This window comes from Paramisgurnus dabryanus, chromosome 1 (genome assembly GCF_030506205.2).
Source record: "Paramisgurnus dabryanus chromosome 1, PD_genome_1.1, whole genome shotgun sequence".
Lineage (NCBI taxonomy): Eukaryota > Metazoa > Chordata > Actinopteri > Cypriniformes > Cobitidae > Paramisgurnus > Paramisgurnus dabryanus.
Window position 1 is genome coordinate 53,139,279 of NC_133337.1, and position 23,876 is coordinate 53,163,154.

Genomic DNA, 23,876 nt, shown 5'->3' on the forward strand with positions numbered 1-23,876 from the left:
AAAGTGCAAAAACGTCATTGACTTGTAACTAAACGAGAAAACAAATATATTAATAAAGAAAACCACCTTCTAAATAATGAAAATAACTCATATAACAAGTTGTATAGTATAAACAAATCCGTTTAAATACTGATTGCACACATCTTGTTGGGAACATCATGCAGTAAAACACATGTATGTTGTTACAAACAACAGGCAGCCTTTCATTTAATTTCTCAATGGTATTTTTTGCAACCTAATGTTAATCCATTTAAAGCTTAGCTTACAGACTTACATTTATTTCCTTCTTGATTCTGACAAACACAAGGATAGCAAATCTTTACACTTGATCCCTTGATTCAGAGTTATCACCCCGCCTATGTCGCAAGTCAGTCCGTGTTGGGCTCAAAAGTCACTGGAGGTGATACGGGGGTGGGAAAGTAGGGAAAGTGGGACAGCAGAGAGGGCGTGTGGTGTCGTGCACGCGCCTCGGCCTCGGGGATTTCTCGCGTTCGATGTCTTGACAACGCGAAGTTTATCGGGTGGCCCCATCGTGCGGTAGCAGCGGCACGCGCTTGGAGTGTGCCAGTATCTTAGGAAAACCTCAGTCAGTGCCAGATTTGGGCAGCGGGGTTGAGGAAATGGCATTTGAGACTGCCGCTGGCGGCGGTGACGCCTGATCAAGAATAAAGCAGGATCTATAGCGGCTGAAAATGGTGAATTCAAGTGTTTTATTGTCATGGCAAACGGAACCGGCAGCATCATGTTGAAATGCGTGGTGGTCGGCGACGGCGCCGTGGGAAAAACTTGTCTGTTGATGAGCTATGCCAACGACGCCTTTCCTGAGGAGTATGTGCCTACGGTCTTTGATCATTATGCAGGTAAATGAATCCGTATAATATTGCGACAGGATCATAGTTAACAAGAATTATATGTATTTCATGTCAAAATGTACAGTGATATCTTAGACACCTTAATGGGTTCATGTATTGACTTGCATTGTGTTTCTATGATGAAAACCACCTGTGGGCTGAGGATGCAACTGGTGCTGCATCCCTGATTTATGCACAATAATAAAATATCATTTTTTTAAAATTAACTTATGAAGCTTATTTAAACATTGTATTTTATTATTAAGTTGATTTTTTTATGTTAATATGTTTATTTCACTTTATGTTGTTACATCATATTGCACCATGTAGATGAGAATGTGACACTAAGATGAGATGACTCATGTTTGCTCTTATTTTATTCTTCTATAAAAATAGGTGTACATCAGCACCCATTTTTACACAATTGTTCAAATCATGAACAAAAAGCAATGCTTATGATCATGTACAATGATCTAAGTGCATTACTTAAAAATAATAATAATTTGCTGATTGATTTTCAGTGAGTGTGACGGTTGGAGGAAAACAATACCTGCTGGGGCTGTATGACACTGCGGGTCAGGTAGGGTAAAACCATTTATTTTTTACTTAACCTGGAGCTTTTTATTAGTCATGGGTAGATGTTTTCTGTGAAAGTCTTTTGTTGCCTGGCATTTATGCATAAAGAAGTCTTTACCAAACTCAACAGGTGCGTCCACACTAAAGTCTCTCAGGGAATAGATAAACATGTGAAGCAATGGGAACCCAACGGCAGTTGGAAATATTTACTTCCTCTTATAATATATTTTAAACAAAAGAAAGTATGTAGGTTGTTGCTACAATAGTGCACTATATCCTTTAGGAAGGGTCTACTAAGCAAGTAATGAATGTATATTGAGCTTTGTGCTTTACATCTATGGCCAATAATTCATAGGTTGTCTGGACTGTTACTTTAAGAAACATCTAAAATCTGAATATCTGTCTGTACTCTGGTCTTTGATCTCCAATGAATGACTTACACTATGGGCTGCATGTCTAGTGAAACTTTTTCCAAACATACCAAATCTATGAGATAAATCCACTTTGAAGCTAGCAGTCCTAATGGAGTATCGGATCTTTAACAGCTGTTCATTTTCCATTGGGGACCATCTAAACGTTCTCTTGTTTAAAACAAAAATCAAAAGAAGAATGCAAGTGGTGGGCCAGATGTGTAGAAGTGTTGTGAAGTTTCCAAGCAGTTTAAACCGAGTAAACCCTCCCCATGTGCATGCTCTCTCCACACCTGGAACCAGTTAGTTCCATACAGAAAGCACAACTGATCAGTTGATCAAGAGGATTCATTTAGCCCAAGAACAGGAAAGAGAGCCTGGGTTAAATTCAGAGCTGATGTTCTACAGATGTGTTTCCCTTTTCCGATGATTTTCTATATGTTCTTTTGAGTATGTAGATTTTTACTTTATTTTTAAGTTGGATAAAAAGAAAAAGTGCCAAGTTGTTACAGCCAATGGTAAGGTAAAATATGGATTTGTTGGGTTTAAATTATTCTACGCTAAATTGTTTCAATCCAAAATGCTAGGTTGTTTCAACCCATGGTTGTGTCAGATAGGTTCATGTAACCACTGATTGGGTTTGTCCGTATTTTACCTAACCATAAATTACAGCAAAACAACAAAGGTTCTTATTTTTGTAAGTGAATATGTGGCATGCAGCCATCTCTGAGAGTTCAACATAACATTACTTACTACCTTAAAACTGCCATCTTCTCCACATTACATCATGTTTGTCACCCTGGACCACAGTCATAAGATTTATACATCATCTGAAAGCTAAATAAATAAGCTTTCAATTTGTGTTTGTTAGGATAGGACAATATTTAGCTGAGATAGAACGATTTGAAAATCTACAACTTGAGAGTGCAAATAATCGCATTTAAAGCTCAAAGTCCAATGAAGTCCATATACAGCAACGCATATTAAAGGGCACTCCACTTTTTTTGAAAATATGCTAATTTTCCAGCTCCCTAGGGGTAAACTTTTTATTTGTACTGTTTTGGAATCCATTCAGCTGATCTCAGGGTCTGGTGGTACAATTTTTAGCATAGCTTAGCATAATTCATTGAATCTGACTAGACCATTAGCATCGCACTAAAAAACCAAAGAGTTTCCATTATTTTTCCTATTTAAAACTTGACTCTTCTGTAGTTACATCACGTATTAAGACCGACGGAAAATGATAAGTTGCGATTTTCTAGACAGATATGGCTAGGAACTATACTCTCATTCTGGTGTAATAATCTAGGACATTGCTGCCTTAACATGGCTGCAGCAGACGTAGTAATATTACGCAGCGCCTGAAAATAGTCCCCTGCTATTAAAGGGACATTTTACTTTTTTTGAAAATATGCTCATTTTTCAGCTCCCCTAGAGTTAAACATTTGATTGTTACCGTTTTGAAATCCATTCAGGTGATCTCCCGGTCTGGCGGTACCACTTTTAGCATAGCTTAGCATAATCCATTGAATCTGATTAGACCATTAGCATCGAAAATAGTTCCCTTTACTTTCAATGGCAGGGTACTATTTTCCCTTTAAAAGTAACCAAGGGGACTATTTTTGGGTAGTGCATAATTATTACTACGCCTGCTGCAGCCATGTTACAGCAGCAAATTCCTTGATTATTACACCAGAATGAGAGTATTGTCCCTAGCCATATCTGCCTAGAAAACCGCAAAGTGGAGTGTGTCCCTTAAATGAAAAAGTTTGTTTTGGTGCTCTCTACTGGCTTGCCACTGTAAGTTTAAACCAAACTTGAATGGGAAATCCCCAAGGAACAGGTAGGAAAGCAAAGTTTGTAGCCGAGTTTCTGTAGCGATTTTGCTGCATGCATTCACAAAAATAAAGTTTGTATATATTTACGGTACAAAATTTACATCATATTTTCATGGAACCAGGTCTTTACATAACATAATAATGATTTTTGGCATAAAAGAAAATTTGATAATTTTGACCCATGCAATGGCTTTTTCTACAAATATTCCTGTGCGACCTACGACTGGTTTTGTGGTCCTGGGTCACATTTAGCATGACACTAAAACAAAGGCACTTTGAAGCCCAATTTAATAACATGGTCTAAGTTTACAGTATGTTTCGGTTGCCAAATAGTTTAGGTCTTTGAACCATGAGTGTTTCATGAAAGCAATATGTATTCTGGAGAACGGTGTTGGAAAGATCAAATGATTTGGAATATTTTAAAGGTGCCAAAGAATGCATTGAAATACTCTGTTTAATTGTTCTCTGATATCTACATAGGAAAGTATGTGGCTTTATTAAGTGCAAAAATGAACCAGAGATGGTTTTACATGTCCATTTACAACCCTGGGATTTGACCCCAAAATTAAATGGTCTATTATTACCTTATTTGAAAGGGTCATGAATAATAATGTTGCAGCTCTGATTGGCTGTTTGTGAGAGCAGCTCCTTAAGTAGCTCTGAGTGTGTGCACAAAGAACTTATGTTTGAGCATATATCAGACGAAGATATAGAATTTGTGGAATAATCAATTATTTGGAGATTGTTAATGGACATCGACACTGAGTGGTAAGTTTGTAGGGTTTTTTCAGTATGGACCTGCAAAACGTCACTGTAATGTCAACAGTAGAACTTCAGCCTAAACGCTAGCATATTGCATTAACTAACATATAGCGCTAACTCAGCGGTCACATCTTTGTTTTAAGCTTGTTACAACATTGTTACAACATGTAATTTACATATTACAACATGTAATTAATTTAATTTGTCATTTAATGTTAGGGGCGAACATCACAACGTCACAGTCGCTGTTATGTTGAGATTGGCTGTTTTCCAGCTGTCTTTTGCATGTATGAGGTTTATATAAGAAGGATGAAACAATAGTGTTTGAGGCTTACAATATGTCACTACCATGTACAGAACTAAACAGTTGATGAGACTTATAATCATCCATAGGGTATGAGATTATTCTAGTATTATTAGGCATCTGACTGCATTATTCTGCTTTAATCTATACTATCCCATCTGAATTAACCTTTCAGTATGACTTTGAGTTATATGCCAAATGTCAGTTGCATCTCCTAATGGGTTTTAGCTCAGCAAACTGATTTCAGACTTCCTTGAGAAAAGGTTTGCTTTATCTGGAAAGACCAGCCTGATATGAAGGATTAAGGCACCTTGTAAAATAGTTATGAATCGCTATAAAAGGTTCAAAAGCTGTCTGTAGAGTTTACATTTATGTTATTTACTGGCAACAGTTTGTTCAAAGTTAAATTTACATGAAACATTTTCAGTCTTTATCTTCTACACTAAGTTACTGGCAACCAGTTGCATAATTACAGCAATTTTTTTATAGTGTACCATTTATGTACATATGAGGTACCAATATGTACATTTGAATATTAATAATATGCACTTTTTGTACAAATGTGTATTTTTTGAAAGTGTACAGCCCCTGTGACAACGTTTGAACCTCTTTCCTGAGAGTGTGTAATGCACGATTGATATCAATATTGAAAGATTAGGCAGGTGTTCATCCATTTTTAGCATGGTAAAAATAGTTTCTTTGCAGAGTCTGTGGTTGCCAAAAAGAAGGGCGTCGCTTGGTTTATAAGCAGATGCATGTCAGTCGGATGACATCACAGGGTCTCTGTCTGATTGGTCCTGACATGCTAATTGCCTCAGGAGGAGTCGGTAGGAAGCTGGCTAGTGTCAGTAAAGAAGCAATCTTTCAGATGTTGGCATCTGTCTTCTAGCTAAATCGCTAACATCTAATCGTGACCTATCACCTGTTTCTTTCCACTTTAATCTCCACAGATGTCATGTTTTAACTGGCTATTGAGCAGACATGCTCAACTTACCGAGCTTTAGAGATGGGACTCGGGTCTCAGATGTGAACAACAGCTGTAGTTTGAATTTTTTTGTATAACCAGGAAACTCCCACCCTGTAGGAGCAGACCATTTGTCTGTTGCCATTTTGGTCTTTCATGGGTTTGAAGCTACCTCATGACAATCCAAATAACTAGAAGGGATTTAGTCATGATGGAATCATATAATTAATATTTTAAATCTCTTGGATCTTTTGTTCCTTTCATTTAAAATTTCTTTGAATTCCTCCTGGGAGGAAGATCTATTTCTGGCTTGAAAAAAGGACATAGATTTTTACCATGTGTACACACACACAATACACAGTTATAACTTTTATTATACAGTTGGGATGGGACAGATGAAGCACACCAATTGCAGGCCAACAGAGATAGAAATTTTGACTGATGGTAACTATTTTTATGAAAGATAACCAGTCATTTATGTTCACATGAAATCCTGAAGCAGATGTTTAAGCAAATTGTGGATCCGTCAGCGGCGCGTCACTGCCGTTGCTCGCCTTATTCAAATAACCTAGGCAGAGTCAGAGTCACGCTTCAGAGTCACGCTTCCGTCCCGTGTGAATGTACCCTTACATGTTGCGCCTGACTATCACTGTGGGTTTACACCAGACGCGAGTTCAATGATATGCGCTAGTAGATTACATACAAAGTCAATGCAAAGACGCAATCAGATGTGTCCTCGCGTGGGGCTATGCGAAAGACGCGATATGGGCAGCTCGTTTGCCGCGAAAACGCGCTATTCGCCTTAAACGCATCTTCACCCAAGTTGAAAATATTCAACTCAAGCAAAAAGTTTGCATGACACAAAGTTAAATCCCGCGATTTTGGTGTGTGCGTATAGCATAAGTCACAGAACCAGCCAAACTATGAAAAAAGTGCGACTTATAGTCCGGAAAATATGGTATTTTACAGGGCCAAAAATGTTAACAGCACTTCAACATCCAGAGTAAATCAAAGCAGTTCAAAACCTGTAGGACTGTGCTGAATAGTAGTGAATAGCGTTTTTACAGATATACCAGCACCGGAGCTATGAATTTAAAGCAAGACAATGCGGGGATTGACGTGGACCATCTTTAGTTGGTTACAGAATAGAGGTGTTGCCCTGTTCTGGACCACCTGTAGAGATCAAATATCAGTTAGCAGGTGGTTTGTTTTGATTGGTTCGTTACAAATGAAATATGTTATGCCAGATGCAAGAAGCCACACTGCTGAACATCTAAAGCATCTGCCTAGAGTCTGACTCACCCTCTGGAGGAAGAGCGAGACAGTAGACCTGAGCGAGCTTCATCTGGTCTAAATAATCTGCCTGCGTGCGTGTTTACTCGCTATAGCGCACAGCAAGCTTCAATAAATCTGCATCGTCTGAGTAAACACAGCCATGAATAATTCTCTTTGGAGAACGGCACAGGAATGCTTTTTTTGTCTCCCATCCTTCCTCAAGTCCCCCTCCTTGTGTTTCATTTTTTATATGAAAATATATTTAGAATTTCATCCAACCCATTACATTACATTCTTCTGCAGCTTGTCTATGTGGGACTTGTGGGTAATTTTAGATTTCACATTTCTTCTGGTTCTTGCTCTTATGTAAGGAAGAAGCAAAGATGACTATCAACTCCAGATTGACCCACTTATTGCAGCACAGCAAATCCACAGGAGTACATACAGATAAACATAACACACAGTCATGCAAACTTGATTATGCAAAGAATTCTCTGAGTGCGTTATCTTTCTCTCTAATGCTGCGTTCACACCAGCCACGGTAGAGGCATCAAGCGCGAGTGATTTCAAACTTAAGTCAATGTAAAGACGCATTGACACGCGTTTGGACGTCTCGCGGCGCGAATAAGGCGTTTAGCGCGGCATACACGATTTCGCCTCATTGACACCTAGTTCGTGCGAATGACGCAAATTGAGCTTTGCCGCGGGGAACGGCATCTTTGGTGGAAAAACTCACTGCGTTAACCAATCAGGAGCTTGCTCTAGTAGTGACGTGATTACAGGAAGTGAGTGGAGTCGCAAAAGCCCCTCCCATGACATGAATTTCCACGTGAATGTCTCAATGACTAGAATTTCACACGTGGCTTTCACGCACACACGCATGAAGCGAGTACACTCAAAATGTTCAAGGGTCCAACTACGCGCGGTAGACACAAATTTGCTCAAACACATATGGTGTGAACCCACAGTTAGGCTACGTTTACACACCAAAGATGTAGTAAAACATTTTCTTTACAGATTTCACGTAAAGTCACACTGTCAAAAGATACGTGTTTACAGAAATCTACGAAGATGACTAAATATGGTGAATTACTTGTGCCAGTCCAGCAGATGGCGATGTTACTTTGTAAAGAAACGCTATACTGCTGAGCATATCCGAATTTTTTACAGAGCGATAAATATTATCAATGTTGTTTTGTTTATAATCATTCATGCATATAGACTAAATTAACACACGCGCATGATGTCGCTATGTTATCATAGATTCGCGCTTACGTGGTTACACAGAGTCAACACAGCGTTGTTTTCCAAAACTTGCACTTTGAAAACTGTCTTTTAAAAAGTGCATTTCAAGACCCCAAAACGTCTCTGTCCTGTAAACTAACAATCAAACCGCCTAAAAACTTTACCGGTTTTGGTTGAAACGTTGTCACGTAAATGGCCCCTATACATACCATATAGACACACACACTGAGTTTAAATCTGATGGGATTAAAAGTAAAGACATGAATAATGCAGTAAAGGGAGATCAGAGGAACTCTAGAGATAAATGTTTCATAGGAAGAACTGTATCAAAACACTTTCTTTTGCTCTTGCTCTCTCTCTCTCTCTCTCTCTCTCTCTCTCTCTCTCTCTCTCTCTCTCTCTCTCTCTCTCTCTCTCTCTCTCTCTCTCTCTCTCTCTCGCTCTCGCTCTCGCTCTCGCTCTCTCGCTCTCTCGCGCGCTCTCTTGCTCTCTCTCTCTCGCTCTCTCTCTCTCTCTCTCTCTCTCTCTCTCTCTCTCTCTCTCTCTCTCTCTCTCTCTCTCTCTCTCTCTCTGTGGGAATCGTACTTTAGCATTATACAGGCAGGCAGATTGGAATCTTATCTTAGGATGAATAGATGTGCGGATGCTTTGTTTGCTTTTTTGGCATGCTTTAATCCAATATTGGAAGCCGTGGTGCATTACATTGCAAACTCAGTCAACATAAGCTTGGTCACACATGAGAATTCAGCAAGCTTTACAATTAATCTGAAACATTATAGACAGTATGTAATTTACTACATCAGTGGTCGACCCATGTTGTTCTTAATGGCTGATACACATATTTAGTTGCTGCAACAACTAAATAGTCAATAATATTTGAAAATGACAGTAGTGAACATCATTGTCGATAAGTTTGGTCTGTGTAGCAAGAAAAAGGTGTCTCCGGACAACAAACGTGTGACAGTCATACTCTATCCCCTATCAGACATTGGCTTTTGTGAAAGAAAGAAGGTCTAGAAGAGTCAGGAGTTGGATTGTACAGTACTACCATGTGTGGAAGAGAGTCAGTATACAATTGTCTGTATTGTCACAGTCCTCATACTCCAGGAGGAATGCATCTATTCAGAGGCGGTCTTGTCTGTTGTGTGAGGCCTGATGTTGGTGGTATCAGCTGGAGGGTGAGCTTTATGGTAATTGTGGCAGCTGTGAAGGGTGTTTCCAGGTTTTCTGCGTTAGACTGCTTTTATCCCAAGCCATTGCCCTCAGCTTTCCACAGTGCAAATCTCACGCATACATGGTTTCCTGAGAAATGTCACATTTTTCATTATAAACAATCTTTGGATTGTGACTAGGCATCACATGGTGTTTTCAAGGGTATGGGGCACCATTAATGGCATTTTTAATCAGCTGGTTTTACCACTGTCAGGCATATATCATGTGACAGGCAAACTGTGTTTTAGCCTCATTATAAACAACTATACAATATCAACCTTCATATCATAGTACAAAAGCTAAAACCGATAGAAAATTAAAAGTTGCGATTTTCTAGGCAGGTATGGCTAGGAACTTTACTCATTCTGGGGTAATAATCAAGGTCTTTGCTGCGTAACATGGCTGCAGTAGGCGCAATGATATAACACATTGCCCGAAAATAGTCCTCTGCCATTGAAAGTTACTAAGGGGACTATTTTCGGCTGCTGCGTAATATCACTACGCCTGCTGCAGCCATATTACAGCAGCAAAGTCTTTGATTATTACGCCAGAATGAGAGTATAATTCCTAGCCATATCTGCCTAAAAAAATCACAACTTTTAATTTTCTGTTGGTCTTAGTGCACATGTAACTACAGAAGAGCCAAGTTTTAAATAGGAAAAATATCGAAACTCTTTGGTTATTTTTGAGCGCGATGCTAATGGTCTAATCAGATTCAAGTGGTACAGCCAGACCCAAAGATCGGCTGAATAGATTCCAAAAAGGTAAAAATCTAATATTTAACAGTAGTGGAGCTGGAAAATGAGCATATTTTCAAAAAAGTGGAGTGTCCCTTTAAATTGTTGCTTGAAGGCAAATTGTATCATTTAGTAGCACCAAACAGAATTGCACACTGTTGTTTTACCTAATATTATGTTCGTCCCACTCCCTTCATTTCAGTGCTACTAATGGTGGAGAAATTAAACGACTCGCAACAAGTTTGTGTTGGTGTTAAGCCAGTAGCATTGAATTCAGCTACTCCCAAAAACTGAAATAAATATGCAAATGTGAGATCTCTGGACGAGCAGGAGATATGCAGGAGACGTGGGTGGATGATGTGTTGCCTTACACTGTGTACAGTTTTGGCAGACACCAGCTGTAAAAAATACCTCCTGTCCCACCCTACCCCCTGTAGAATGTTTAAAGGGGTCAGAGGATGGGCGGTGGGGGTGTATTTATATCATAACTGGGCCGCAGGGACAAACACACACTCGCACCAAAGTCCAACGATGCATCTGCTGAACTTTGTTTTGTCAGATTGTGTCACAAAGGGAAGTACAGGATAAAGCAAACCCACTCTGTTCTACAGTGCTTTGAAACTGTATGGCTGTAATTCTTGAGACTGTATATCGTAGCTTCATATCTCTGCCAGAGAAAAGCTTTGGCCTTGAAGGTTTGACAGTTTTAAGCAAAACCTGACAGATTGTATATCACTTTTCAATCTGTTTCAGGTCACACCCCATAATATATGAGCAACTGTCTGCTTTAGCAGTGTGTGTGTCAGAGAGAGAAGCTCACTGTGAGCCACATCAAGTCAAAAACGGACAATCTTGGTGTGAGAAATCTCCAAGGGCGTTACGGCCGTTCATCCCATACGTTTTTACTCACACAAAATATTCAGTTTGCGTCTTGTACACTGTAAAAAATTGTTTGTTCAACCTAAAAAAGGAAATTACATACCGGTAGTTGTTTAACAATTTTTAGTTAATTCAACTTAAAAATATTAGTTTACACAATTTTTTTATGTTTTTTTAATGAATTTTATGACACAACAGTATTTTAATTTTTTTTAAGGCAACCAACTAGTAAGGTAACTTACTTTAACTCTTTCCCCACCATTGACGAGTTAACTCGTTAATTAAGAGAAAACGCATCCCTGCCAATTCCGGCTTTCCACAATACCGCTATCATTTTACAACATATCCTCCAACCCATATGATTGCTTTGGTCGTTTGTCCATTTCACCAAATACGACCAATAGATGTATTTACTAAATTGGCACCTCTAACCGCAGCAGGTGAAACTTAATATAACTATAATAAATTATATTTTGGGGGATTTATTTGAAGAAAGATGCAAAAGTGATGACAATCCGATGTAAATATCAGATCCGGACGTATATTGATTCAAAAACTGCCGCCAGAAGAAGCGACATACGTCATTTATGACTGTGAAAAGGCATTGGCCTTTCGTGTGTCTCGTGACCAATCACATCATTTTATATGGTTGAAAAGTGGTTGGATTTATGGTAAAGGTGAGGGTGAGGTTAGATGCTCCAAAATATATTTGAAATGTTTTAAATGTTTATGAAACCGTTTCTACATTTACAAATTCATAAAATTAAAAGTCTAAATTGATCTATAAGGCAAAAAACGTAAAACGTCACAACAGGTTGTATTTATAAGCTACTGCCGCTAGAGGACACAAATGCCTTAATACGTCACTTTACGTCTTAATAAGGTGCTTGCACAAATGACGTATGAGGTCTCTTATTTTATTATATTCTGCAACTTATAAAACCCGGAAGTATCGCCCTAGGGCAAACAGCTGTATGTCCGTGTAAGTTTTAAAGATCTCTATCAAAAGTCCGTCACATGAATATTATCACAGCTTTTTGCTTAAAATTTGGTGTTTTTGTAGAAACCCATATTTGAGAGATGATAAAAGAAAACTAATGAAGGTAGGATGAAACGTTTTTTTGTTTGAAAGCAGATGGTCTGTTCTTTTTTTTATTTGATATATTGTATGTTTATATATTTTAAGAAGAACATTTTCTGGAAAGCATTAAACTTTGTGAAAATCATGAAAAATGCTGGCACTGGCTGGCAACGTTTTTAAAAAACGCTGGCAGGGAAAGTTGAGTTAAGTTGAACCAACAAATTATTTTTTCAGCCTCACAATTTAGATGCAATGAAATAAATGTCTGAATCTCAGACTCTCACCTATTCAGGAGCAATGTGTGTCGTAAATGAACTGTTTATACTGATGCACGGCCAAAGGCACATGCTGTTAGTTCAGACACACTCCCATTAAAAAGAATAACCATGGATAATTAGATGCAGACACACACACAGGACATGGAAACACACGAACACACACACATTGAAATAAACAAGCTCCCAAAAATACCAGTCACATGTCTCCTGTAAATCCAGGCTTATCTGTTAGCGTCTGGAGTCTCTGGTTTCTGTTGCAGCCTCTTTCCTGGTTTACAGGGTAAATGGACCGGCAGGGAAAACACTTGTGAATGAAATATGGATTTTTGGGTCATGAGCCATAATCTAAATCATATTAATCTGTGCAATATCAACCAGGCCGCTGTAGTTTCTGGTTTCTGCTTAAGTGGATGTTGATATGCTTTACTGCAGGATTTGTGGCCAGTTGTTCAATACAGTGCCGGATGTTGTTGGTTAAGATTTGTAGAGGAGGACTCCAAATATTCCCTGGATAAAGATTTGGAATTGTAGCGTCTATAGGGAACTATATCTCTTATTTTCTGCCATTTGAATTGACTGTAAGGTGGTAAAATTTGAAATACGGAATTTACCCAAATTCTGTCTTGATAGGAAGATTACGATCGCCTACGACCCCTGTCCTACCCCATGACGGATGTCTTCCTCATTTGCTTCTCGGTGGTAAATCCGGCCAGCTTCCAGAATGTAAGAGAGGAGTGGGTCCCTGAACTTCAGGAGTATGCACCCAACGTCCCTTACCTGCTCATTGGCACTCAGGTAGGCACACCTGCTGCACTAATCCGTGTGCAGCATATTATGTATATTTGTACTGTATTTAAATGGTAATGAAGCAGTAAGAATTCAAGTAGTTGTGTCTCACCACTTTATTATGCATGCTTAATTTTGTGTTAGCGAAAATTACAGCGTGTTAATATTATGATGCATTTATTATAAAACGTTAGCTTGTCACATTGAGTTCAGTCTTTGACATGATCTTACTCAGACAATTTTAAAGATATCAAGGTTATATTTTCACAGAATCTTATTTACGTGGGATGATTTGATGTACAAAACAGTAAGAGCATAAAAACACTTTGCTTGTATTTAGCTGCCAATGTAAATCCCAAGCAACACATGAATCACTTCTATTTGGTTTTAATCATTTTTTAAAGGGTAATTTTCTGTCATTTCAACATACTGTGTGATTCAACTGAACATCTGTGAGTTCATCCTTGTTACTGCTGATCGAATATTTTAATGAAACCATTCCTATTAACTCTTTCCCCACCAGCATGTTTTCAACAAGCGCCAGCATTTTTATGATTTTCACAAAAGTTGAATGCCTTCCAGACAATTTTCTTCTTTAAATATATAAACATACAATATAACACATGAAAGAACAGACCATCTAATTGCACTTTTGTTACAGATTCAAAAACGATGATCAAAACGTACAGAGTATTTTCTGCTTTTGAATCTGTATATGATATAGTGTTTTATAAGGTGGGTAAGAGCACCACCTAGTGCAAAAACACGTCTTTGACGAGATAACTACAGGGAAAAATGGGAGTTAAATGTTTAGTGTGTAAATTTTAGGAGGATATTTTAACAGAAATGCATTGTAATCTACAAAACTATATTATCAGTGGTGTATAAAGACCTTACATAATGAACCATTATGTGTTTATTACCTTTAAATGAGACATTTTTATCTCCATACACCGCGGGTCCCCTTACATGGATGTCGCCATTTTTTGCTGCCATGTTTCTACAGTAGCCCTAAATGGACAAACTGCTTTAGAGAGCACATTTCGTCACTATGTTGTCTCAGATGATGACCTGTTTGTCCTGTGGCAGCTACGGTAGCTTATGTATTTCTAAAGAGAGGGGTGACCGATCGACCAATGGTTGCAATTTGCAATCTCACTTCAAGTTGTCACTAAAATCTACACACAGCACCTTTAAACAACATCCATAACATGTTGCTTATTGAAAATGTATGCAATATTTTTGTGTCCCACGTACAGTAGAACAAGAGACGGACATATCTGACCCTCTTTGTAAAAACAGGCTAAAGTTTTAAAATCCATTTATGAGATTAAGAGCATTAAAGTTGATTTCAGTCATTTAAATGACCTTACTCGGTAAATATTAAAGGTATCAAGGTTATATTTTCATATAATATTCTTTACATTATGTAAGATGATTTTATGTAGAAAACGATTTAGGATGTTTTTGGTATTTGTGGAAAATGTAACGCTTTAATGGATGTATAGAGAGGGGCTTTTTGTGGCTGGCAAACAGTCAAAATTAGATGAGACAGAATTTTAATTGGAAACAGCAGAGACTGGGACACTCCTAGACAACTGCTGGGAAACTTTTTAGGTGAAAGGGGAGCTGGTAGACGCATGCAACCATCTGGTCCTGGGTTGAATTTCCTTGAGTCTTATGCTCTAAAAACAAACCTCATCATATGGAATCTCATCTATTTAACCTAGAGATGCAGACAGCATGTACCAGTTAAAGGAGTTATTCACAAAAAGACAACTCTGTCATTATTTACTCATGTCCCAAACCTTTATGATAACGCAGAATGTAAATCTGAATGAATTACATATAGCAAACTGATTAAGTTCTGTCTGGAATGATAAATGCTCGGAAATGTTTGATTGCTTAAACCAGTGGTTTCCAAACTTTTTCAGCGTGCGGCCCCCCTTGTGTACAGTGCATTTTTTTGCGGCCCCCCGAAAGAAAATTTATGACAAAAACAGTTTTAAAATGTTATATTTTAATTAAACAAAACATATAAAATTATACCTAGTAGTGCTGTTGGTAAGTTGGCTTATTATTTTTTAGGTTTAATTACACAGAATTCATGATAAATGAATGTATTTAATAAAATGTCATAAAACTGGGGCCCCCCTGGCACCATCTCGCGGCCCCCAGTTTGAAAACCATTGGCTTAAACCACTCACTTTATTTAATCTTTGGATCAAAACATTGGGCTTACCATGTTATTTTATTCAATTTAATTTTATTTATATAGCACTTTTCACAATTCTTAATAGTTTCAAAGCAGCTTTACATTTAATAAATGCAGGATAAAACACAGAAAAATCAATGGACAACATAAGAAGCAGAGTACAGCGGCTAAGATTAAATCGTACTAGCAAAGTAATAATGTAATGTATAGACAAGAGTGCTAAGTTAAGCTCATGTCAGCCGACTCCCTAAGGTTTGAAAAAACCTCCTAGGAGAAAAACATCCCAGATTTTTAGTCAGGAGGAAAAAGTTCTAGGAAAAAACCCCTTGAGAGAGAGCAAGACCTTGCTGATTCTATAGAGGATATACATATAATATATAATGTTTTAAGCCTGACTATTTCTTTCCCTCTTCCCTATTTAATTTCTTGAGTATAGATTGACCTGCGGGATGATCCGAAGACTATTGCCAAGCTGAACGATGTGAAAGAGAAGCCGATTGTGACAGAACAAGGCCAAAAGCTAGCAAAGGAGGTGAGGGAAAAGAAATACTTCCTCTTTCTCAAGCTTAAAAATGAAACTTTTTTGCTGAGAAACAACAATTTCTTAAAGTACTATAAAAAATTTTTGCTAAACTTTGATTTTAACAGTTAATATGGAAATGAAGAGCTCAGATGCAAAAGCTGCTAAATGCCACCTCCATCAAAAATAACATAATGTTAATAAAGGGATAGTTCATCCAAAAAGGAAAAATGAGTCATAATTTTTTCATTTTCTTAATTTGAGCAATGCCTGTAACCAAACTGTTCATGAGCCCCCTTCTATGGTATTATTTTTCCTACAATGGAGGTGAATGGGGCTCATGATTGGTTTAGTTACAAACATTCCTGAAAATATCTTCCAATGTGTTCATCAATACAAAGAAATGTATACCGGTCTGTAACAATATGAGATTAAGAAAATGATGACTTTTGGGTGAACTATCCGTTTAACCGAAGGCGTTTTGCACATATTATACATAGGGTGACATTATGTGCCATTCTCCCCGGACATGTCCCAGCCAGGATTTCGGGTGTGTCCTCCGGAAGTCGCATTTGTCGACCGCATACTTAATCGAGGTTAATATTTCAGGTTGTGTTTCAGAAAAGCAACCGTTACATTTCAAGGTAAGAATAAAACTACGATTGTATGTCTTAATAGAAATAAATCTTTATTTTATAATCTTTTTATGGGAGTACCTCGATGACGTATGCTGTCGACAAATGCGACTTCCGGACGACACACCCGAAATCCTGGCTAGGACGTGTCTGGGGAAAATGGCACGTATAGTCATTATACATCCGTTAAATACCTTCACTTGAAAACAACTTAATCCTGGCCCCTCAGAAATGCCAGTTTGTTGGCAGAATTCATTAAAATAACAGGGCCTGAATTCACAGACAAGGCTTAGCTAAAGCCAGGACTAGGCCTTAGTTAAATTAAGATGTTTGAGCATCTTTCATAAACATACCTTTAAAAGGGAGGATACTGTGTGTATCTTGAGACAAATCAATGGCACTGGCATATTTTAAGTTCTGTCTGTTATCTTATCATATTTTAAGATCTGCAAGTTATTTTCAGTTGAGACATCCTTATGGGATGTGCACAACCAAAGCTTTTAGGCCGGATTATGTTTTCAATTGTTTCCAATGTAAGCATGACATTTAAGCCAGCAGCTAGCGTTTTTTCTCCGTAGAAAGTCTGCGTTTTTTTGGCACTTTGGGTAAAAAGCTTAGCTCGTCAGTGTCAGTTCTCACACGGCCGTCCAATCACAGTGGAGAAGAAGTGGGACAAATATCACAACAACCAACCAACCGGTGTATTGTACAGCGACTGACAAACAAAGCAGAAGTGTCACAGCAACCAAAGCACTCAGCTGAAGAAAGCTGGCAGTCGACAGAAAAAAAACTGTCCGTTGGCATTCGCCAGGCTTTTTCAGCCACGTTCATCTTTTTGCTTTAACACATTATATGTAATTTTCTGTTGATTTTGTGTTAAAAGTAAGACACAAGTTGTGTTAAAAGTAAGACACAATGTGTTGTTTCAATAATAACACAGAGATGGGTGAATTCTGGGACAACACCTTTAGTGTGTTGTTCCAGAATTAACACTAATGTGTTGTTTTTAAAACATCCGTTCTAAGGGGCTGATCACACCAAACGCGCTTTAAACGCTTGGAAACGCACTGCCCTTTTTTTTTTAAAGCAGTGCGTTATATAGCAATATTCTAAGGCATTACAGACCCCCCAAAAAATTTTTTGTCTACATGTCACATCACAGAACAAGGATAAATACCCCGTTCAATCATTCTATGTCACGTTTAAGCCTTGGGCCTCAATTATAAAACTGTGCGTAGGATCCTTACTAAAAGTCTACGTATGCACAAAAGCCAAAAATGGCATACGCCAAAAAATAGTAAGACTTAAAACAAAGCAATGTTCCCTTTATAAATCACAAATCACCTGCAAGTGTGCTATATAAATTCCCTTTATAAATCACAACCTTTGCGTGGGAACTGGCGTACGCACATTTCGAGCCCTATTTTGTGCGTAGGCACGCTTTATAAATGAGACCCCTTGTCTGTAAACCGATTTTTTTTCAGCAAAGTCCTCTAAGTGAATTGAAGACTCAAAACATTCAAACTTGGGTCCTTTGTGAGTGCAATCTAAAGGATGTGATCATTTTTTACACATTTTTGTGTTATGTTTTTAACATATTATGTGTAATCTTAACACATTATGTGTCATTTTGTGTAAAATAAAACACAAGTAGTGTTAAAAGTAACACAAAATGTGTTCCAATAACAACACAGAGATGTCTGTATTCTGGGACAATGCATTTTTGTGTTGTCCCTAAACTAACACTGATTGTGTTGTTTTTAAAACATCCGCGTGTATTTGGACCTGATTACAACCTGAATGTGGAAGCTATAGCGCCCCCTAATGTGTGGTTGTTTCTTCATTTTTACCTTTTGAATTCTGACTTTCATCATTAGCAATGTTTCTAGTTGCATCTCAAGTGATTTTGCAACTGTTTTAGATATTGTAACTTTTTTAGAAGTGGAGGTTTTTGCAAAAAAAAAGGTGGCATGCACTTAATAGGGTTTTGCAGCGAAAGACAGTTAAATTTATTAAATACCAGTGAAATTACTGAACCTTAAAGCCTGATAAAAAAAGCTAATTTACAAGAAAACGTGTCAGACGTTTCTGTAGAATATGAAGTGGTAGAACATGACCCATCAAGCTCCGAGGATCTGTTCTCAAGAACACACAAACATTAATGATCTGAATCCATGGCAAAAAAGCATCTGGCAAATGCATAAACCTAACGATGCTTGTAAGATGTTATTACTAAGAACGGATGTCTAATTAGATCGTTTTTGTGGGTTTTCAGATCGGTGCCTGCTGTTATGTCGAATGCTCGGCATTGACGCAAAAAGGTTTGAAGACGGTGTTCGACGAGGCCATTATAGCCATTCTGGCCCCTAAGAAAGGAGCACTCAAGCGAAGACTTGGCCCACGTTGCATCAACTGTTGCCTGATCACATGAGGAGGACTGAGAAGAGAACAAGGACTCAAAACAGTTATTGGTCATGCCAGGATTATCTGACAACCTGACTGGAAGCAATGAAAAAACTATTAATAGTAGAGATTCCTAGTCCAAGTTATCGGGGAAAAGAACACCTTTCAAAAAAAAAAAGTGTTCTTCAGGGACATTTAACACAAGAACACTAAACATCAAGATGGCTTACACACCGAAAATGGTTAAAAGATTGTAATTTATTGAATTCACAAGCACAGAGAATAGAAAATGAAAGCTATACGGTAGAGGAAGACGTTTGGGAGCCTTTCATGATGACTGAAAACAATCTGCTTTTCTTGTCTGGCTCTGTAAGCACAAGTTTACTTTGAGGGTTGAAACCCAGACAGCCTCAACAGCACAACCAAACCCATGTGTCATTTACAGAAGTGAGACTTTACTTAACTTCGAAAAGGGAAATGTCGTGTCTCTATTTGAGTTGCAAAATTTACATTTTACAAAAGCTTACTGTCGGTAATCACTATCATTTCTGAAATAAAGAGGAATCATGAAGTCCATACTGCCATGTGTGGAGCGTACAACAAACACAATGTTATTCTACAAAATGTCGACAACAGATTTTAATTGTTGTAAATATGACCGTGGAGTCAGATGTCATTTCTTGGATTCAAAGCTCACGTTTGCTTCTGGAAGGAAACAGATATTTTCAAACAAGCCCGGATTTTTTCCAATCTCCAAGTTCCGATGGCTTAAAGTGCTTATTTTCCTCATTTAAGCTTGTAGGTGAGAAGTTTGCGATGCCAGTGGATCCAAACGGGGGCAGCAAGGAGGCCAGTTAGAAATCCAGTAGTTGCGCCGAGAGTACAGGAAACAGGCCAAACCTAGAGAGAGGGGAGAGAAAAAATTAGGAGATCAATCCCATCATGCAGGAGCACAAGTGACTGACTGCAAGTCCTACAGAATCACTGTGGTGTTTTACCAACCAAATTTTGTATACAAGACTGCTTTCTTTCTCATGTTTTGTTAAAGTAGAGTTTGCTTGATGGTTGTTACTGTGTGTATTTGTGACCTTGCCTCTCAGGTGTGTGCTGACCGCTTGCTTTTTGAATTTGCTTTTTTAAGCAATTTCTTGCACTCCATGCAAATATGTGGAGTGGTCTGAGTGATCTTTAAAGCTTCATTGTGAAAAACAAAATCGTTTATTAATATTACAGTTAAACGGTAAATATGTGAAATGCAGAACAAGGCACAATGGATTTAAGATGAAAAAATTCAGCTGTTAATTCCCTGGATATAATGTAAATTTAATGCCACAAAATATTTACTGACTATAAAACTGGTTTTTATAACCTTTTTTATTTTTAAGTCTTATTTTATTTTACTTTAAATTTCATCTTGCCATAGCATACATTATATTTTTGCAGAATACTTGATAAACACATGCACATGTCTTTTATATTTACAAAAACTGAGATACAGAACACTTTCAGACAGTAAATTGCTAAAGCTTACAACAATTAAAAAAAATGTCAGTAAGATTGATTTCTCAATTATCTCATATCTATACTGATATGGGTCCAATATATTGGGTTGTCACACTGCATAAGGAATAGATCTGGATTTGACCACCCCAGTTTCTCATTAGTTCACGCTCCTATCATGTGTTAAGAAATAACTGTATCCCAGCCTAACCGCCCAGCTTCCTCTGCCATAATGCGTCAGCAGCATCATATCTGTGGTCACGTCTAGACTTCCGTGTGCAGAGAGCGTGTCAAATGCACACATGGGAGACATCAGCATGACATTTCGAGGGCAAAACGAGGGTGAACGCTGGTCAGATCAATGTCTTTGTACAATACATGAATAATTGAGCTACCGGAGCAGACATGCTTTGAGAACATTTAATTTTTTATGACCGTTCATTCCCAACAAACCTGTCTTGTATTGGCTGAGGGACATGCATGTTCTTTAATTGTTTTTGTCTCGAGTCATCATTTGTAATCCTCAGCTGCAAAAGATCCCTTTGTCTAGATTACACATGATAGCGTCACTCATAATGCAATAAGGCTAACCATGTGTGCCAAAAACAAGTAAACGCACCCTAAAAAGCTACTCGAGGTCTTCAGGATACTTTGAACATTACATGCAGATCAGAGTTGGGAACAATTTCAGGACAGTGGCCCCTTTTTGTACACTAAAGGCTTGTAAATATTTGGTCTAAATGCAAACCATGTGTTACTGGCTTCATGTCTAAATCATAAAAGATAAGCTTGAATGAATATAATAAAATGAACAGATGTTGAAATATATATACACTATCTCTATATCCTTAAATTCTGCTTAAATAGACAGACATAGTGGAGAGTGCCAGGAATCCCTTCACCATACCTAAACTTAATATGGGCTCTAACACAATTTCTTTTAATATGACTGGAATCTATTACAGTAGGCTGCTATTCCAAAATGCTAGCAATTAGGATTTAAAGAGCAATGGTCCGATTCAGGATTTTACATTTCCTTTGGTTTGTAAGTGTGTATTAGTACATGTTAACGATATGCAAAAGGTACAATGAGTAAAAGGTACAAAAAGTAAACGATGACCTGAGTTATCGTCTCAAACGTAAATCTTTTTTTCTTGGACTACAATAAACACATGGATTGTAGGCAACAGTTTACTTCCTGGGATTGGTGATTTAGAGAAGACCGACATTAATTTCTATTTCATTATCATAATTCCTCTTGCTTGGACTCACAGCCTGTAAATTAACTCCTTTTAGCATTGCATTGTGAGCGAATCTTTCAAACATGGTAAGAAGCGTCACATTTCCGACTGACGTCAGAGGTATTCAAGCCAATCAGAATGTACAGGTTAGCTGGCCAATAATGGGCCGTTTTGTTGGAAAATAATGTGTTTCTTAACCATAAACCACACAAACATATTGTATTGTACCAAATACACAAAATAACATTGTTTTTTAGCAATGCAATAGATGCTCTTTAAAACATATCATCATTATAGTGTAAAGTAGTAAAATTTTGGTAAGTGTTAAAACATCACACCTGCCAGGGTCTGTCCCAGTCAAGGGGAATAGGGAAAGCTCCAAGCCAGGCTCCAACCAGACTACAGCCAGTGGTAATCTGAAGAGAGGTGTCCCACACGGACATCGCCCTGAAAAATTCAAATGCCACACATTACAATCACTCATCATCATCAATTCTTCACTTTGCTAAAAGAGAATGAACATTATGAGAAATACAGTAAGTTGTTTATTTGAACAAAATCAACAGTAAATAAACATTAAACATTTATAGATTGAAATCTCATTATGGGATTAGGAGCATCACAGTTTGATTTCACATTGATTTCAATCTATGACATGACCTTACTCAGTCAATATTAAAGATATCAAAGTTATACCCCCTTCCCAAAGTGTTTATTTAATAACAATGGCTTGGCTATGAGACTGCATGTGAACAATTGACCGCATTTCTCAAGTTGATCAAGGTCTCCATCTAGTGGTTCAGAGCCAATTTGTATTACACCCACCCATCTCTGCTGAACACCCGAATCCATGCCTGTACATTAGGCCCCAGCATGCAAAGACATCTCAGTGTAGTCAGCGTGGACAGCAGGACAGCCAGAGAAAAAGTCTCCAGGGCAGATCTGAAGCATGAGATTAGATTTATACATGTTCTTTTGATAAATGCTGTACATTTACACACATGTTATACTTACTCTAGCAGTGGTGCGCCGTACAGTACGACCACAGTATGAAAGAAAAGACATGATAGCAGAAAGTACAGACAGGATCTGAATAATCTATTGATCTGTGAAATAAATAACAAATGAAGACACATAAATAATTTGTTTAAAACAAGACTATCAATTGGATTCCTTGACCTGCCATTGGGAAATGATGTGTTTTATTATACCTTAAAGCTCAGTGTGTTCTTCTTTGTTGATGGACTAATGCCTAAAAGCCAAAACACTGCAATGTTGACCACAGCAACAGATCCGGCCACAAAGTACAGCCAAACCAAATGGGTGCCATACACAGAGAAGTTCTCCACAAACACAGCAGGCAGTACAGTTGCCATGAATATGGAAGAAGCAATAATGGCATGAGCCGAAGCCATGCCCCTTATCTCAGCATCCCACATAATGATGGTTAGAGGGACCTGGCAAAGAATGAGACGATTAAAACAAAGGGCAATAGTTACAAATGTAATGTTAATCAAAGTGGAAGTCATGTACAATGTCACTTACGTTTTTTTTAGCATAATTTCACAGCACGTAAATTATACAATACACAAAAGAGGGAAAATACTGATAATAAAAAATAGGAATATATATTTAAAAAAAATGTAAAAGAAGGACAAACAGTTGATGGTGATCCATTCATTATTCGACTTACTGTAAAGACTGACCAATGCTGTTGTGTGCCTGCTTGCAGTAAATATTCACAGATGAATGAATGTCCTTCCTAAGTTTAAACAGCCTTTAGCGAACAATTAAACAAACCATTTGAACCGAACCGCTTTAGACAAAATGCCGTAACGTGTTAAGACTAAATAACTATAAACAATGGTAGGCGACCACTTTATTTACAAAACATGATAACTGTCGTGTACTTCCGGTTAATGAAGTCAGCAATAACTAACGACTTCTTAAGACAAAATAAAAGTCCGCATTTGACGACGGGCTGTTGAATTATTCGTAAATATTGCACACCCAAGCTCGTGCCGTCGTTACACGGTAGATGTGCTTTATTTTCAAATAATTCAAGTCAATTATTCCTCTTATATCACGGTTACCAAAAACATTGCTCTGGTGCCTATTTTTAAGACATTTGACAGGTTAGGTGTGCGGTTTACAGAAAAATATT

At 37.9% G+C, this 23,876-nt stretch overlaps 2 protein-coding genes across 2 annotated transcripts; one reads left to right on the forward strand and one right to left on the reverse strand.

The window, feature by feature from the left end:
• Window positions 1-355: 355 nt before the first annotated feature.
• rhoq (ras homolog family member Q) lies at window positions 356-20,348 on the forward strand. Its single transcript, XM_065242270.2, has 5 exons — window positions 356-860; window positions 1,373-1,431; window positions 13,043-13,207; window positions 15,850-15,945; window positions 18,844-20,348. The coding sequence occupies exons 1-5, from the start codon at window positions 719-721 to the stop codon at window positions 18,997-18,999; spliced, it is 618 nt and encodes a 205-aa protein (XP_065098342.1). The 5' UTR covers window positions 356-718; the 3' UTR covers window positions 19,000-20,348.
• On the reverse strand, window positions 19,210-23,643 carry pigf (phosphatidylinositol glycan anchor biosynthesis, class F). Its single transcript, XM_065242269.2, has 6 exons — window positions 23,406-23,643; window positions 22,924-23,169; window positions 22,727-22,818; window positions 22,538-22,654; window positions 22,051-22,159; window positions 19,210-19,871 (listed from the first exon to the last, which is right to left on the reverse strand). Exons 2-6 carry the CDS (start codon window positions 23,149-23,151, stop codon window positions 19,758-19,760), a joined length of 660 nt encoding a protein of 219 aa, XP_065098341.1. The 5' UTR covers window positions 23,152-23,169; window positions 23,406-23,643; the 3' UTR covers window positions 19,210-19,757.
• Between the last annotated feature and the right edge of the window lie 233 nt (window positions 23,644-23,876).